Here is an 18,989-nt window from a genome sequence, read left to right on the forward strand (position 1 = left end):
CTTTACTAAAAATGAACCTGTAATCAAGAACTTCCACTCATATATAAATAGAAAGACTTATGGGTCTCCCATATGTTTGCATTATCCTAAGTTTTAGCAGTTACAACACTTTTGAGTAGTGTTTTGTTCAGACTAGTTTTCTAAACTGAATTGCTCTGTAGATCATCAGCTTGATCTCTTTCCACTTCTACATAGTTACAGATTTTTATGTGTAACTGTTGCTTCAAATCTTTCCTTGTGTAGGCAGGCAAATTTAATACATGAAAGCTCCTCAGTTTTACTGATTTTAATCTGTTCTCCTTCCACAGCGACTTACTTAGAGCTAAGTGCTTGTCTAGTGTCCAGTCTAGTAGGTCTCATCTGGGTTGGTCAGGTTCTCTTTCTTTGTGCACACATGCCCTGAGCAACAATTACTCTTTCTCAACCCCTTGTCCTTATTGCTTCTTTGTATGGTGCAGCCAGACAGTTCCTCAAGCCTCAAATTTTCTCAGTTGCTGATTGTGAATTCAAAGCTATGACCTACCTCTGAGATGACTTCAGTTGACTGCAAATTGTTGATTTAAACTTTTCCCCAAAAGCAGAGTTCAGTCTTCCTTTCTTCTGTCTTCTGCCATTTATTATTGCTAGATTTTATTTTTCTTTTTTTCTTTATTTTTTTTTAACCAGAATATTAAAGTAAAATAATATGTGAGTATATTTTGGATTATATAGGAAAATATAATTTTTAAAGTAATCTCTTTGACAAACTGAAATGTCGGATGTGACTGCAGATGACTGAAGTGGAGAGTATGTTACAATGCCCATACAACATGGGTGTTTCAATTGGTCTAAAACTTTCCATAAAATACTAAGACATCAAAGTTCATGCTTTTACAGATTATAAATTATATTTAGAGAAAGATCAATGGATCTCTTCTACACAGTAGCTGATATTTACAAGATTGTAACATACATTAATTTTCTCTCAAAAATCCTCCATGTAAATTAAACCATGCTGTTTGACTTTACTGATCTTCTTCATCGGTTCTTTTCTGCAGTGTAAGTGGATGTGGAAGCCTAGTGAGTTAGGTGTTCTGCTTGAAAGTTGCCTCTGTATCAAAGTAGTACTTTTCAATGTATAAGCTCTGCAACTTTAGTTAAGTTTAATTTTTCTTGCTTTTTTCTTTTGAGATGAATTTTCTTTTAAGTTGTTTTCATTTGAAGTGCTGTACCTCTGTAAATCAATTGCATAGAACAGGTCATTTGACTGAGATTCTGAATCTAATTTTGCTTTGAGCTTGGTATTGGAAGCAGGTGACTGCTTGTTCTTGTACATTTTCTTGCACGATAAAGATGTGTCCACATAAATTTTGCTTTAATAATAGTGGTTATGTAACATACATTAAGTTTTCTTTCTTTTAATCAACACTTTTCTGTTACAAAATATCTCTTGGCCGTGCATTTGTATTTTCTGTGTTTTACGCTTGGTACCAGTCTGTCAAAATTTATTGTATACTGAATCATAAATAGTCTAGTCCTTTGATATTATGCATTGTTATGACAGTTTTCTTCTTTTATTCTGAAATAAAGAATAAAACGTGTCTAGGTCTATTTTAGTTACTTGTACCCCTGTCATCACAGGACAGTAAACAGTTTTTGATTTGGTCCCTGACACATAAATCTGTAGTCTTACATTGTGCTTTTAAGATTTTTTTAGTTTTGCAGAGGAAACCGCCACTGTATGATTTAGAAGTGCTGTACTGCACAACAGATCTTAAGAAAATAAATGTAAGACCGCAGAAATAATGTACCTACAGCAGCTTTATTACTTGTCTATAAAACACTAAAGTTTTCTATTATGGTAGTATTTTTTAATAGTGTAATGAAATAAAACATTTTTAGCCTAAAATTTCTGCAGTAAACAATAGAGACTTTATTAGCAAGACTGAGTATTTTCGGCATGAGGATCTGTTCCATTTATTTATACAGAACATTGGAGAATTCTGATCAGAGATCTGATATGCCTTGTGCATGAAAAATGATATATATTGCTTAGTTCCTCTGGGAGTCTTATTCCCATTTTCTAGTGTATAGGCGTTTCTAACAGTGGGAAAACTTCTTTTCATCCTGATATCACCCACTACACGTTAAGGACAAGTCTCAAAGGCTGCATGATAGAATGACTCAAAAGTAAAAAGAGAAGTGTGGAACATTATTGTTTGAATGACTGTTCAAGAACTCCTAATCATTATTATGGAATAAAAAAGCCATATTTTAAAGATACTAGTATGACATAGTACAGTTCATGCTACATCAAGTTTGTTTATGCAAATTTTTATGGTGAATTTTGTTATGCATTGCCCAGTCATTTATTCGTTCCAGTCAAGATGGAGTTTCTACTGTGTTAGATGTTCTAAATGCTCACAGGTGAGAGACTTGGCTTCCAAGCATCTGCAGCCAAATGTGGGGAATGGGGAAGGATGAAAATGTTAATAAAATATTGAAAAATCCTACATGGGTTATATATTTCAAGTACAAAAAAGTTAGAAGTGCTAAGTTAATGTTTTCATAGACAATTTTTTAGCTTGTCCAACATTTTGTGAGTGAGGTTTTTGAGTAAAATAATCTGGCCTATTACAGTTATCAGAGAGCAAAAAGAGAATTACACATGAAGCCTCTGTACAATCTTAAGTATAAATAATTATGCTGAGATGATTTGTTTAAATGCGTACTTTTTATTATCCATCTACCCTTGGCCTTGTGTCAAGTCTAAATGGGCTTTTAGAGCCCTGTCAAGCTTTGATGAAAAGAATGAACGTATTTGGCAGCCTTATTAGCAGTTGGAGTACAGTGGCTTTGCCTGCTGCCTAGGTTACTATATAATGCTGCTGTTTCACTCCTCAATAGAATGGTTGTCGCTTTTCTACATATGGGGGTCCTTTTAATGATATAGCTGTATATTTTGCTCTAGCCATGCTGATTTCAGGACTGCATTTGCAGAGGTGAAAATTACGTGCTGTCATTATGCCTGGTATAAAAGTTTATAGTATAAGTTTTGAGAACATTTAAAACTTAAAATGCAATATCAGTATAATTACAAAATGTTCACTAGCATTAAACAATGTTCTGATTGCTTCAAATTTTTAAATAAAGCATATTGACCTTCCTCTTTTTATGTCAGTTGTCTTTACTATGCTAAACAGAAGGAAATTTAATCTTTTAGATTGATCAGGAAAACACAATTCAAAAGAAAGAGTTAGCATCCAGTGCTACTGTGTGTCCCACAGGTTCTTCTTTCATCAAAACTGCCTCCACTGGTGAGTTAGAGGAGCATATTGCGGCCACTACTGGTGCCATTACTGTTGCTAGCACATCTGCTGATGTTGCTGTATCCAGTGCAGTGACCACCCATAGACAACCTTCTGAAGAACAACAAGTGCAAGCTATGAATATAAGAAAATCAATTCTGGAGTCGGCCAGTTACAAGGAAGCACTCTCTCTTCATCAAGCAAATTTACAAAGCACAAGAAGACGACCAAGAAATGCTGAGCAGATAGAAAGAACTAAAGAACTTGCAGTTGTTACTCATAGAGGTATTGGATATTATTTTACTTGTGCCCATGTAGTTATGCAAAAATATTTTGTGTAAGTTAAAAGTGAAAGTTCAGGTATCCTTTGAGGAAATGTAGTTGAACCAAATGGGAAAGGGATTAAATCTGCCTAAATTTGCATTCTAATGGGGCAGCCAAATGGAAAAATGAAATTAGTAATAATATTGTCTTGGTAATTTAAATTGATTTGATTTATGAAAAGACAAAAGGGAAAGATATGGAATTTTCTTTTGATGCCACTTTATAGCTTATATCATTATATTTCATAATGCAGCTTAGTGTAAGTAACATCTGATGAAAGTTTAGAGAATTGAGATTAGGATATTAATCTATTCTGCATATGTGTTTAGACATAATTAACTATAGCATAATAAAATGTACTTTATAAATAGCTGCTGTTCTAAACTAATAGGTGATGCAGTTGTACTCGTCTCCCTTCTGCTTAAATTTTCAGCAAAATTTTGGCTTTTTAAAACATCTGTACATTTTCATTTCATCAAATATGAAATCAATGACCAAAGACAACGCAGAAAGAATTGTGCCTTGCAGAATATACCTCCTAAGGAGTCTTTCTGCTATGCCTTTTGCAACCGGACGTGTCTATCTCATATTGGCCTTTTTAGCCACCAATGCGCCTGCAACAAACGTGGGTAGTGCCCTTCCCAAATCTTCATTCGCGAAGCCCAGCCATGATGATTTGCTGTGTAAAAAGGTAAAGGTAGACATCTGAAACATGAGGATGAGAAAAAGTAATGCTGGAATGTCTTAATTTAATCAGCAGACATTCAGAAAAAAATTAATGTGGTATTTTTTTATACATACACAAGTTCAGAGAAGGATCAGCTTAATTTTGCAGGGTATTTGTTGAATATCATTTATTATATATTTTGGATTTTTCATGTTAATCAATTGTACATTAAGAATTTATAAACACAAATATGAAATACATGGAGGAGAAACATCTTTTATAGCTAAAGCAATATGCAGAAATTTCATTATATGACTGATATTTTGTAATGACTTCTTTAGATTGGAATCTATTGTCTTACTGGATAGTCATCTAGTATAAGTTTTGTAGCGTCATTTACTAACATCTTTTGAAACAACAGAATTTTAAAATATGTAATTTAAGTAGAACAACTAAAATGCAAACAGTATTTGGTTTGCATATGGAATATAAATCACTAAACAGATGTTCATATTTAATTCATATTAATTTCAATACAAATCTGAAGTACTTTCGGGTTATTGACTGGTATAAATTAATCAACAATTTGGTTTGTACTGGTTGTATAGATATGCATTCATTTAAGAACATCTTTGATCCAGTTAAAAAAAGCAGGCTTATTTTCAGTTAAGAGGGAGTATCTGAGGGCCCGTAATAATATTTTGTATTTTAAAGATGTATAAGTGTACTAATTTGGCAGTTAAATGTGATATGCAGGCAGTTTTTTCTATTTTCTGTTTGTAATCATTAGACTGCAGTGTCCTTTCCACTTTTTTCTGTGTTCCTCTCTTCTGTGACCTATTCTTTAATACAAGATATAGGTAAGGCACATGCTTCAAAGTTGTCATTTTAAAGTGCTAAACATTAAATGATGAAAAGAAAGAATAATTTAGAGACAAGATGCTGCTAAATTAATGTTATAGTGTTTATTTGTCACATGATAAAGTAGTACCACAGATATGAAAAGGTACGACAACCCACATACAAGTAACTCAGAATTGTATAGACCTTATTGGAGAATAAAGCCCACACCTACTTCTGTGTGCATTTTATTCCCTCATGACATTTAAAGTATTGATTTTGCTAACATTGTTTATAGAAAATCTTTAATTTCTTTTTTATTGTGTCATACTCACAGAACACTATATGTGTGCCTGCTATTAAAGTGGTATGCATATACTGAGGAAAAATTTACCATTTTTGCTTGGCAAACACCAATATTTGATAATATAATAGTCATTAAAACATATCAAATGACCCTCAATAAATAACCAGCAATTGTCTTCCATAAAATATTCTTTATTGCAAAGACAAAGACATATTTTGAAGGAATTTTTGTGAATGTGAGATCATTGTCATTTGGCTTGAAAGAATTTCCATTATGGAGAGATATTCCACAGGTGTTTCTGCAGTTTCCTGTAGGTTACTATTGAAGTATTTAACTTTCTCTTTGACAATGAAATGTACACAAAAGTCTAAAAACTACTTGTCTTGCTCTGCATATTCAATTACTATGGAACCATATATGAGCTACTTAAGAATTTTATATAAATTGCTTTTTAAATTATTTCTCTATTTAATAGATATTAAAATTAGATTTTACTTTAGAAATGCATTTTTTGCTGTGCTCTTGATTGTAATTTAAGAATTGCACACGCAAATTGTGCAAATTAATGCTTGAGAAGATAAAATTTAATATATTAAATATAATTTACTAAAAATTGCTATAAATATGTGCAGATATTTAAAATTGTAAAAATGTACTGTACATATAATTTTAATTGTAGGCTTTTTTGAGAATATTGCTAGTAGGATCAGAATAGTGGAGTTTTATTAGCACTGATGCAAAATAACTACAGAAAAAGAGTAATACTGTTGCCTTCCATGGGATTGTTCTGGCAATAAGGTTTTTCAGAATGAGTAGATGATAACAATATTGTTTTGTTTTGTAAACATATTTTTTGAAGTGTATGCATGAATGAGATGTGGAGAGAGAACTAGAGGTTAACAGGTATCCAAAATTCTGCTACTACATGTGAATTATTGTACCAAACTTACTATGTCATCCTCAACAATAATTTTAATTTGTGTCAAAAGCTGTCTGAAGAATTTCTTCTCTAAGCTTATTAGCTGGAAATCACAGAAGAGGACATGACTTTGAGTTTTGATTATTTGAGAGGTAAAATAAATCCTAGGTGCATTTGGTGAAATATTTTCATTAGAGGTAGGGAAGTATAAGTATCATTTTATAAGGCAGTAGTGAGATCACATGAGGAATACTATACATGATTATAGTGTCCTCATCAAGAATAATTCAGACTGCATTAGATGAATAAAAGTACTATAATGATGTTACATTTTTCTCATCGTCTCAACTTAGAAAATAAAATGTAAGACAGGATGAAAGGATAAATTTTCAAGAAGTGAATGCCAGTATATGGAGAACCTAAATAAGGACAAGTTAGTATATAATATATACAACTGTATTATATACTAAGATATACTTTTAAATGAAGATATAGTAAGGAGATGAGCAAGAAGAGTTCTTGTTATTGGAACAATGAAGTCTTCCTGTGGAAGGAGGGAGTAGATGAAGGACAAGAAGCTTACTTTCAAGATGCACCTTGATAGTCTAATGAAAAATATAATGAGATAGGATAGCTGGAAGAAAAACACAGCACCTCTTGGGTCCTTAGTTCTAAAGAAACCAAATGGTCAAGATCAGGAAAGTTTATCCTCTCCCCTATTCCAAAGTAGGGGAAAAAAAAGAGAATCCTAACCACTTTCATTCAATCAATACTGCAATCAGAGTTTCTAGTATGATCTGTGTTTTTCAGATGTCCAGGAAGGAAATTAAGCATGATGTAAACATGGTATTTTCTCTCTCTTTTTTTTTTTTTTTTAAATTTTTTTTTCCTGTTTGTTTGAGGTTTGGAGTTTTTTTGTTTGGTTTTTGTTTGTTTGTTTGTTTGTTTTTCTGTTTAAGCATTTAAGTACTGTTAGTTTCATCATAACTAAAGTAGTGGAGGATAATCTGATATTTTTGGCCTTTTTTACTATTTGTGTTTCATGCAGTGAGAATTGAGAGTTTAACAATGCTGTTAGTGCTATTGACTTGTTCTATAACTTATATCAACTACATCTTTTACTTCTTAAGGCTCTAGATTTTTTAAGTATATGCAAACATCATGAGAGATATTTTAGCACTTTTTCTTGTGAGTGCTTTTAAAGGATACTTTTACTGTCTAAAGATATGCCAAGAGGCATATGTCCAGATGCTAAGAGGTCTTTGTTCAGTGCCCTGAATAATATGCCTTAAATTTTGGTCAGCCCTGAAGTGGTCAGGCAGTTGAACTATTGATCAGCATAGGCCCCTCCAACTATTCTATTCTAGTCTACCCTACCCTACCCTATTCTTTCCATGTTCATTTTAATATGGAAGTACACATACATCATAATTATATACCCCTGAGAATAATGAGTATCTTACTTCTGGTTTCAGTGGTAATAAAGAACAAGGAACACAAGGATTTCTAAAGAAATCTCAAGATAGAAACGAAGAAACAAAGAAACAACAAAAACAAATGTGAAAGCTGGTGATGTTGATACAGCAGAGCTTTCTATTCTCTCATATAATTGAGAAGAATCTTTGATACACCAGTTTAAAACATAACCAAGCCTGACACTCACTTTTGTTTATGTTATTACACTTCTAGGTGTTTTAAAAGACCATAAAGTGAGTTTAAATAATTTTTAAAAAGTGAGTGTAATTTTTTTTTTAAGAAACTTGATAACTCTACTGAAGGAGCATCAAGTGGATTGAAAATTAAATACATCCAGTCAAGTCACTGGAGTTCTGTTCTTGATTGTAGTGCCCGAGAAATAAATAACAACTCCTATCACATAAGGCCAACTAAGTATAAACACTATATAGTAGCCATCCTTTTTTTACTTTTTCTAGGAAGAGCCATAATGTTGAGTTAAAATCTTTTTATGCAGCAGTCATGTTCAGCAGAGGCAATTGAACAATGGTTTAATTTCTTATATTGAAAAATGATGATTTAAAGTACTGTGCTTTTTTTTTCCTAATGAACTGAATATTTGCAAAGAATATTTATACCAGCAGCAGATATGTAACTAAATACACCAAGAAAGTCACAAAGTGGAAATGATTGAAATTATTTTTGTGACTTAATTGATTTTAGTATAAAATTATGAAGTCTTACATTCTAAGACAATATCTCTTGTAAAAGAGTTTCTAAAATAAAGAAACAAGTGAGTACCAGGAGCAACCAATGTAAAAAGACTTCTAATACAGTTCATAATTCATAAATTAAATTTAAAAAATAAAGAGTCTGAAAAAGAGATACAATGGTTGGAGGAAAAATGTTGCTTGTCGAACTCAAGCTCAAATAGTTCCAGGAAGTCCTAGTGGATGACTCTGGTCATTGTCTAGTTGTTCAAAAGTGACTCAATGTTTTCCTTAGGATCTTAAATCCCAGTTATTTTCAAGAGAACTTTGGATTCCAACAAATTTCACAACTCCAAACTTCTCTTCTAAAGAGCAGAAATGTCACTAAGCATTTGCAAATTTTTAACCTCAGTTTCTGGATTGAATATTATTAATTTTACCGATATCTCCATTCTCTCTTTCTTTACGTTTTCAGCTTTATTTTTTATTACTTTCTTATAAAACCTTTATAATTTTTCTATCCTTTCCCCTTTATTCTTTAAGAACACTTGTTTATCCCAACATATATTGTGCTTTTTGATATCTGGCTTTATGTATGATCTTAGTAATAGGCAGGAAAAAATGAAATAGAGAGAAAAAAATTGTTCCTGCTTGTGTCTTACAGGAGAATTTATGATGGTAGCAGGCAAGAAGATTTTAAGATTTGTTACAAGAAATTGAAACAGATGCTAATGAAACTTTTGAAAACAAAAGAATATTAAGAGACTGTAATTAATTATCTTGGGTTTTTTTCTTTTTTTGAAAGATTCCCTGTATGACAGATCACTACTTTGGGATTATTCAGTATAAGACTTTTAAAGATTTGTTAGAATATTGATACGTGTATCCTATTTTTTTGAGGATTACTTAGAAGCAGAAAGAAAAAAGGAGGAGTAGGGAAGGAGAGGTTTTCTGAAGAGCTATTAAATATTTTTAAGTCAAGTGGGTAATGACTATGCATACATCCTCAGGTGGGTTTTGTTTAGGTTTTGGTAGGGGGGTTTTGTGGTTTTTTTGTTTGATTGTTTTAGGGTTTTTTGTTTGTTTTTGGGTTTGGCTTTGGGTTTTTTTGCGGGCTTCTTTTGTCAGTAAACACAGAACTACAGAGATGGGAGTCTGAAGAAAGTAAATGTGTTTTGCAGTAGGATTATTATGTTCTATATTTCTAAGTATATTTGTATATAAGAAGATTGTGTATTTATAATAGGGTTTTTTTTTTTTGCAAAAATTTTAAAAATTTAAAGAAATAAGCGTAACTAAGATGCAATCTAGCACTCAAACATTTAATGAACTATATTTGTTTAAAATTTCATAGTACATTTGTAAATACCTATTTAATATGTACAACAGATCACATATATATGTTCTATTTGGTGGATGAACTCTATGCTTTGTTAATTTCAAGATTTTTATCAGATAAAACCTGATGATAATGTCCAATAGTCAAGTCTGGAGTGATTAGAAGGAAGTGAAAAAACAAATCCGTCATAGTGATTTCAATAAATGAGTTGGTTAATATTTTAATTGAATTATTGCCTTTTATACTTGCCTGTCAATTTTATTTTCCGAACTTGTTTCTTCTATTTATTTTTTCTAGAAATTCCTGCAGTTCTTCAGTGTTCTTTGTTATGTTATCCATGTTTAATTCTATAATTGCTATTTGGCTTCTCACATTCTGTGTCATCACTTTCCCTCAGTATTTCAGTTTTTCTTCTTTTGACCAAAATTTGTTGGTATATATAAGATTCATTGTAGTTAGAATATAAAAAAATTTTCTTATTAGTCCAATTGTAAATTAATATTAAAATATACATATAAATATTAAAATATAAATATTAACATACTTGATTCCTTTTAAATAATTATTTTTCCATATTAGAGAACTTTGAGAGATAGATATATCTCTCATATCACATATAATGCAGAATATAGTAGCAAAATTGAAACTTTGATAGTTTTAAACTAGTAATCATTTTAAAATATTAATTCAGTGTAGTAATGCAGTAGTTGCAGTAATTTGAAATATAAATATTCTATACAATCTACTTTGATCAGGGGCAGATCAGTTGAAAGGGGCAGAAGGGTGTGGGGAGGTTGTGTGGAGGGGTTGGATAATAAAAGAGGAACTAGGATCAGCTCATGTAAAAAGTGAAAAATGGAATAGTATGAAAAGTGGATGGTTCACCACTTTGTAGTCTGATTGTTAATCTTCTGAATGGCTCTTCATTAACCTATGCAGTTCATTATGTACTACAAAAATTGATGAAAATTTATGTCCTCTAATGTCCTTTCAAAGTGCAGAAAGGTTCTGGAAGACAGTGCTACATTAATGAGTGTGTTGGGTTATAGTGATCACTAGGTTTAGAGATTTTTAATGTAAATTTCTGAAGCCTTAAGTGCCACCACATAAAAACTAAATAGGTTGCTATCTCTTCTCTCCCGTTCCCACCCTATTTGTGCAATCCCTTGAGATGGTGATCCCGAAGGTATCTGGATCTCTAACACTTGTACTGTTAGAGTTTGAAAATTCTGGATGATCAGTTGCATCACATGCATAACGAACATGACATGCATACACAAAAAAAATAGAACTGACCTTTATGTGAGTAGTAAGTTCAACACATTCAGGCTGTGGATGTGCTGTGCATGTAGATCAACTTCTAGTGGAAATACAATGAATTAGACACATGCCAAAGATGAACTGGAAGTATCATGCATAATTTATTTGGCATATCTGCACATGAGCAGCAAATGTTGGAAGTCCAGAGTATATCACGCACTTGTTTCCATCATTAGAAATAGGAGTTGCTGCAAGTAAAATCTGCCATCATGACATATTTAAGTTTTTAAATAATTAGTGAATTACTGGTTCTGCACAAGTTAAAATCCGTTCTACACAGTATTCCAAACAAATGTTTTGTGTCACTTCAGAAAGCAGTAAAAGAGTTAACTACTCTTTATTTCTCAGATAAGTTAAGGTGAAGGTCATGTAATTCTGAATCTACAACTGCTTTTATTGTCAGCTTGTATCCCTAGCATCTGGATCCAATGCAAAGTAAACAAAAGGTATTGATTTCTGTTTTGTAAGTAATAGCAGTGTGGTGGGAATAATTTTGAGAGGTCAAATTTATAGGAAAGATTAACTTTTCTCTCTCAGCCTTGTGAGAAAAAAGAAAAAAAGTAGGTTAAGACTACTTTTGGTTTTTTTTGTTTCAGATATGGTTGAAGAGAATCCTTTGCAGTTGATTTTAAAAAAATGTCAAAGATGAGAAACAGAGCAGTACAAAGATTATGAGGGGGCAAAAAGATGTATATGCAAAAAAAGTTTAGGCACAGTCAAATAAACCATCTACTGCCTTTTCGTCACATGGTATTGTATTTTTGCAGATGTCAATTAAATAGGGCTTGAAATAGTGGCTTTGATATTATGATATCGTTCTCTGTCTCCACTAGCTGAGTGGTAGAGAATATAAAGTGAGAACCGTTCTGGAGAAGGGAAAGGCTGTTTCAGTTCTTGAACTACATTGAGCTACACGAAAGGAAATAAATATATAAGGTCAGATGAGGCCCAAGTTTCCCTGGTTAATACTCTGTAGAGTTACTTATAGTAATGCAAGCCAAGTGCTGATTTTGCATAGAACAATGCTGTTGTAGCCCTCAGCATTTTAAATATAGTTTTTACTTGATTTGAAAATTTACGGAATGTAGACATGACAAGACGGAAAATTCCTTTACAAAATAAAAGCAAGAATTTGTAAGTTGACGGCGTTTTGAATGAATATCCTTCACATGGCTCTATACCCCGATGCTTCTGTATTGTAGAAGAAAATTTTCCTTCCTGAAATTTATGTCCAATGTAGCCCTCATGATACAATGAAACCGGAACTGTGTCAACTGAACAATCTTTTCTTTATTCAAAATTATTTTTTTTTTCTAGTGTATGAGAGTTTACTGCACTCAAGGTTGTTAGTCAAATTATACACCTATCTTTTTTTTTATGATATATATGCTTTAAACTCATTTACCTGAGGTCCTTTTTTAGTGCAACATCTATCCTGAAGAGGATATGAAAATATGGTACTTGTCTGGATTAGTCGTCTCTCACAAGTGTTTGTATGTAGTATTTATGTTTATGAATATGCATAAATATACATAATTACACAGCCCTTTTATGAAAAAAATAAGAAAATATTTTATTTCTTATATGTGTCTAAAACTTTGCCTGTAAGTGTTTGAATCTCCCTTATCTTACATGAGAGACCATTTTGGTCAGAAACCTCAACAAAATAATTCTGAATACATTTCACTTTACATATAAATTAGCTACTTGAAAAATGTACATGACTCTGACTTGACTATTTACTGAATATTGACACACACATCTGTCATGCAAAACTTCTTACCTGGACTTTTTTTGTTACCGGGATTGTTCATATCCTTCCCCCCTCAATAAAGCATTCAGTTCCATTTTTCTTATTTACAGAAAAGATTAGGCCTTCTTTACAGACAGAGAGTGAATTGGGGCTGTTCAGTATGAAGAAGTGAAGGCTTCGGACAGACCTTGGAGAACCTTCCAGTACCTGAAGGGGGCCTACAAGAGAGAGGGACTTTTTATAAGGGCATGCAGTGACAGGACAAGGGGGAATGGCTTTAAGTTGAAGGAGGGTATTTTTAGATTGGATATTAGGAAGAAGTTCTTTACTGTGAGCGTGTTGAGGTACTTGAACAGATTTCCCAGAGAAGCTGTGGATGCCCCATTGCTGGAAGTGTTTAAGGCCAGGCTGGATAAGTCTTTCAGCAAACTGTTTTAGTGGAAGGTGTCCCTGCTCATGGCAGGAAGGGTTGCGATGAGCTGGTCTTTAAGGTCCCTTCCAACCCAAACCATCATATGATTCTATCATTCTAATTTTCTATTTGTATTAAAGTGACTTACACTGGGGAAAAAAACCAACATGAACAGTGTTGAGCAGAAGGCCCAAGGTGGATGGCTAAATTATTTTTAGGTTTTCAGGGTTTTTTGACGTAATCTCTGATTTGGTGTTACACAGTTCTGATGGTACTGTTTATGTTTCATCAGGTCACATAGTCAAAAATACATTCAGGATTGTCAGAGATGTATTTGGATAGGAGATGTGTACCAGTGTTCTTTCTCCTCCAAAAATAAACAATAAAAAGAAACAAACTTGCTGTCTTTATCTATAAATTTAAATCAAATAACCCAAACAACCTAAAAGCCATATGTATTTGAAGTAGTCTTAAAAAAAATTTTAAGCCTCTCCTTGCATTATACACTGGATAGATGATTATGTCAGATAGGTTTTTATAAATTTATATTATTTTTGAAATATACTTTTCTGGTCTTTACAGTCACATGGTTAATGACGTGAAAGTGATACTGAAGATTTATTCTACTGCAAATAGAATTTAGCTCAGTTTGATCTCTGAGCATTTTTATTTTCTTGATCTAAATTTTCAGTTTTATATTTTGGTTGATTCTGAAAGGAACTGAAGGACAGGACATAAAGGAAGCTTTAGGTGCACAATTAGTTTAAGTTATGAAATATTATTCCCCAAAGTGTTGGAGAATGTTATCCCTATCTTCCTATTACATTAGTATGCCTCCACAGGAGTATCCTACTTTTTGGTGTAATCTATTTTCTTCTGTTCAGAAGAAAAAGTAGGTATCTTAAGGCCAGGTGAATTGCATTCTTAAAGTGTCTGTTTCCCTTTGTGGACTACTTAGAATGTAGAACTGCTCTGTTTTCCTTCTCGAGCCCCTCCTCTGAGACTTCTGAGAAGTGAAATCCACATTCAGTATTTACTGCCACGTGTATGACGTGCAAAATAATGCTTATTTTGCCGAGTATAGAATATTTATTGGGTAGAGAATTTTTTTTTTTGCAATGGTGGGGTTGTTTTTATGTATGTACATGCATATGCAGCCTAACACCGAGTTTAGTGATGGCATGTTTGGACCAAATAAATTTCTATAACTACTCCTTCAGTGTATTCAGAAACTACTGGTCAATAAATCAACATACCGTTGATTTAACATCCAGTTAAATCTCTTACTCTTGTGGTGTAAAGATTCTTCAGAGAACTGGAATTGCTTGCTTTCCTAGTGGTATTTAATAGCCTTGGCAAAGTGATGCAAATTATTATTAAAATCTCTGATGTGTTTAAATGTCTTCACCAACACATTCCTGTAACTATTTTGAGTTCCACCTTATATCTTATGAACTATTCTTGTGTACATAAACTGTGGATATGCCATTCAGGTGTTTGAGAATGAGTAGAAACAAACAAAAAAATACAAAGTAGTCTTCCTTTTTCCATTTGTTCTTATGATGATTTCTGAAAATAGAGGAGAGAGTATTTAAACCTGTCCCAGCACCTGAGGTCATTCATTCAAGCCCACTCCCATTTTACTTAGGTACTGGAAGAATAATTCAGTCTATCTTCTGATTCATGAGGAGTTATTTTATATTGATCCTCAAAGCCAAAAGAAGGTTACAGTTATACTCCAACATTCCTATTTACATAGAAATAGCATTTTAGAAAGCTAAGACAATGGCTAGAGAGCACTGCTGTTATTCCAGTATGGCTCTGCTGTGGGAAGGTAGGGCCCATGACTTCCACTGGACTTGGAGGGGAAGGACGACTTCTGCTACTAAGGATTAAAAATAATCTAGTATTTTGTGCAACAGACAAGTTCTGCTTCTGCAAATAATGTATTTCCCAGAACCTTTATCAATGTTTATAAGTTACATTGTAATAATACACAAGGAAATTTACATTTTGCCTCTTGAGATAGTAACATCTCTGTATTTATAAGAAAATACGGTCTCTTCCATCAGAAGTGTAAAAATATTTATCAGCACATCCTGTATCTATCCTATAAATTGTCTTCCTTAGTAGTATGCTGTTTCTCCCAAATCCTGTTCTGCTCTTGTGTATGGTAATGATTAATTTACTTATAAAAAGATATCAATAATATTTTTCTACTTTGGTATTTATGCCTCACATCAGGGTTCTTTGAATATCCATCAATTTTCTGTAAGAAGTTAATGGGTATGAAATGGGTATCATTCTTTGATGATGTACAGTCTATCTTCTTGTGTTAACTTCTGCTAGACCTAGTTCCTTTAATCTATGGTGTCTTCATCTGCAGTACTCGCTTGTATTTAATAGAAAACATCTTCTTCCGTACAGTTTTAAAATATATATATTCTATAAAGCCAGTCAAGTACACTCTACCTAAATTAACCTATACTTAAAAATTTAAAATACTTCAGGAGGTCCATTTTAGTGTATGGTTCATTGCTCATAGGCCAAGTGTATTAGAGATAAGAGGCCCTTAGTTTAATGACTGAAAATGAAAGTTTCTTGTGGTGCTTTTGCTTTATTCTTACTTACATTGCTGATATATAATAAGTTTTGGGTTTATTCTCTTTTTATTGGTTGTTTTCTTTCAAAGGTATATTGAGGCCACAAGGTTTGCCTGGATTAACTATCTTTATCATAAAGCCAGACAAAAATAACGACTTTTACAGAAACAGATGAGCTGTGGGCTTGGGGGAGAGGAGGGAGCCAGCTACCTTCTATATCACACTTTGAAAATAACAATTCTTAAGGTAGAAAGAAGATCAGCTGCAGAATCAACAATAGACTGTATTTTATTTTTTGTATTCAAATATCTTTTTTCTTTTTTTTTTTAATGGAGAAAGCAGGGCATAAGTAACTACATTTTCTCAACACAGAAGGAACCACTGGTTTAGAGCAAACATATTATAATTCTTTTAATTTTCCAGGTTCCATAAATGTGTGGCAATGTTTTACACAATTATATGGTCCATGGAAATAAACACTTTTGGCCATACTTTTTTTTTTTCTTATTATGGAGGAGAAAAATAAGTTACGAATCTCATTTCTTTCCTTTGTCAAGTATACAAATTGGTCTCAATATTTATTTTTGTAAATTGTTTCCCACCAAAAGTACACAATCTGAACTTGTTAGGTAGCCAGTACTCTAATTTGCGTATACTTCCATGATAAAATTTGTCAAATGAAATGAAATATTTTAGACTGTATTACCTGATACATGTTTTTGTTTTTTGTTTGTTTTTTTAACTAGTGAAAAAGGCCATAGATTTTAAATCTAGAGGATTTAAATTGTTTCCAGGGAAAGACAACAGCAACAAGTTTTCTATCTGTGAGTGTACTCCTTTTTTGTTACTTTTTTCTAGTGCAAGAGTGAAGTTTGTGCTGTGTTGTTTGTGTGTTTTCAAAATTATTTATGTATTTCTAATAGAACTGGTTTCTCCAGTCTGCATGGTGAATTTTTAAATATGGTTCTACTCTAAAGGCAGTCTTTCTATAAATTTGGCATTGTAGAAGGACATGTTATTTTGTCAGTAATTTCAAACTAAATTTACAATATTTTTAAGGAAACAAATATTCAGCCTACTAGGTGTCAGCTGTAAACTTAGCTCCTATGAACAGCTCTGTTATTTTAATTAAACATTAGCATCAGAAGGCTGTGCAAACCAAAGCCTATCCTCATTTACAAATGCACAACCACATATTTTTTCAAGAGACATGTCTGAGGTCACTCTTTGAATTATTTTTTTAAAAAAAGTCATTAAGTTTGACATTTTTAACAGATTAACTAACCAAAATTTAAAAAATTCTGGAGATGCTTAGTACCTTCAATTTTAATTAGAGAAATTAAAAACTGAATCAGGTGACTTTCTAGCACAAATTAAATAGGTGTATCACTAAATCACTGTGGCCGGGGTTCGATTCCCGGTCAGGGAAACTCCCCCGAGCAGATGGAGCTCATCAGCCCTGTAAGGCCATCCATCTAAGAGAAGGTCACTCTAAACAAACCTACGTCCTGAGGACCTCACTGCCACCGTCCAAGCTCGCTCGGCCCCGGCAGATGAACCCTAGGATTAAAGGGTGGGCTCAGTTCAGCGCACACTGTGTCTCACCTAAAAAATCCACTGCGCAGGCTCGAAGGGTAATGACCTTTCCCAAATCTTCGCTCGCGAAGACTGGCCACACATACATCATTAAATACATTAAAAGGATACTTTTGTAAAAGAATGTGCCATTTTTATAGAGTTTCTTTTTGGAATAGAACCACATTTTAAATATTAGAAGTAAATAAAATGGACAATGTTTAGCCTATGTCATTATTTCATTATTCTTCACAGGAACGAAAGAACTTGTTTCTGAAGCACCTTAGGTTGGACATGTTTGCACTAATTTTTTTGTTAAACACTGTCAGTGATGGATTCAGTTTCCAGAATTTAGCAGGCCACATTAGCATAGGTTTTAATTTTCGGTGTTAGATTTTAAACTGTCAATGTATTAGATACGATTTCTTTTTTTATAGAAAGATGTCTTCAAGCAGCAAGACCCTTTAACATTTACCAAGTCAGAAAAACAAAGCAAAACACACTTCCACTCAGTTTTGTAATGTAATGTATTGCCATATTCAACTTCTCTGTAAACTGCATCACCTAAATAGTTCTGTAAGGCATTTCTGGTTTATTTAAAAAAATTGTATGGAGATATTTTAAAAAAAATATTCTTTTTATGAGTACTGGGTGAATGGAAAGTAGAGTGATCTTACAATATGAAATAACAGTAAGATAATTACAGTAGTGTTTATAAAGTACATCACTGAGGTCTCTGTCTGGTGGCCCCTGTGTTTTTATAGTTAAAAATGATAATTATACAATGGATGATAAAAGAGACTGTTTCTCTATACATGTATTTTGCACTAATCCTTACATTTTCTTCTATATAAACTTTAATAGAAATTCCATATTTATAATGAATTATGAGAAACTTTTGATATCCAAAGTTGATTGTTATGAAATTAGTGATGAAATTTGTCAATATATTTTTGAAGGTCTTTATATAATTTCATAGTTATGATATTCTATGTAAAGCTGAAAACTTCTTTATCTTTTTTAGTGATTATGCAGAATAGATTATTTATATGAATCAATAATAAGTGAAGGTGAAAATCTTGGTAATTGGTACCTTTAGTCATCATAACCTTGTCATAAATAGATAACTAAGATTTTATATAGCAATTAGCCTTTAGTTAGCTAGTCACTTTGGTAGTTGGGGAATGGAAGAACAGTATTTCATAAGACAGACATTGGCTGTTGACTAGACAATTTTTGCAGTGTGGTCTCAACTGAGTCTGTACTTGCATTACAATAACATATAAGGTCCTTTAAAAAAAACAACGTGCATCATTCAACTGTTAGTGTAATAAGATAAGTGACCTATTTTACATTATGCCTTATATTAGCAATGTCTTTAGAAATTTTCATCTAGCATTCTCATCTGTATGTCCTTTCATTATTTTACATCTTTTTTTTCAATGTTATATAACATTCAATACTAATGCATAGATGAT

General features: G+C 32.6%; 1 protein-coding gene across 4 annotated transcripts in view; it reads left to right on the forward strand.

Annotated features, from left to right (window-relative positions):
• The window catches only part of CSMD3 (CUB and Sushi multiple domains 3), a 605,903-nt gene that overhangs the window by 246,926 nt on the left and 339,988 nt on the right, over window positions 1-18,989 (forward strand). The window contains exons 7-8 of one of the 4 annotated variants that reach the window (XM_064646451.1): window positions 3,267-3,572; window positions 16,683-16,760. The exons of 1 other annotated variant lie outside the window; for it this stretch is intronic. In XM_064646451.1, coding sequence (XP_064502521.1) covers window positions 3,267-3,572; window positions 16,683-16,760 — 384 coding nt within the window. The remainder of the gene's footprint in view (window positions 1-3,266; window positions 3,573-16,682; window positions 16,761-18,989) is intronic. 2 more of the 4 variants (XM_064646458.1, XM_064646466.1) reach the window with 2 other exon arrangements.

This window comes from Pseudopipra pipra, chromosome 1 (genome assembly GCF_036250125.1).
Source record: "Pseudopipra pipra isolate bDixPip1 chromosome 1, bDixPip1.hap1, whole genome shotgun sequence".
Taxonomy (NCBI): Eukaryota; Metazoa; Chordata; class Aves; order Passeriformes; family Pipridae; genus Pseudopipra; species Pseudopipra pipra.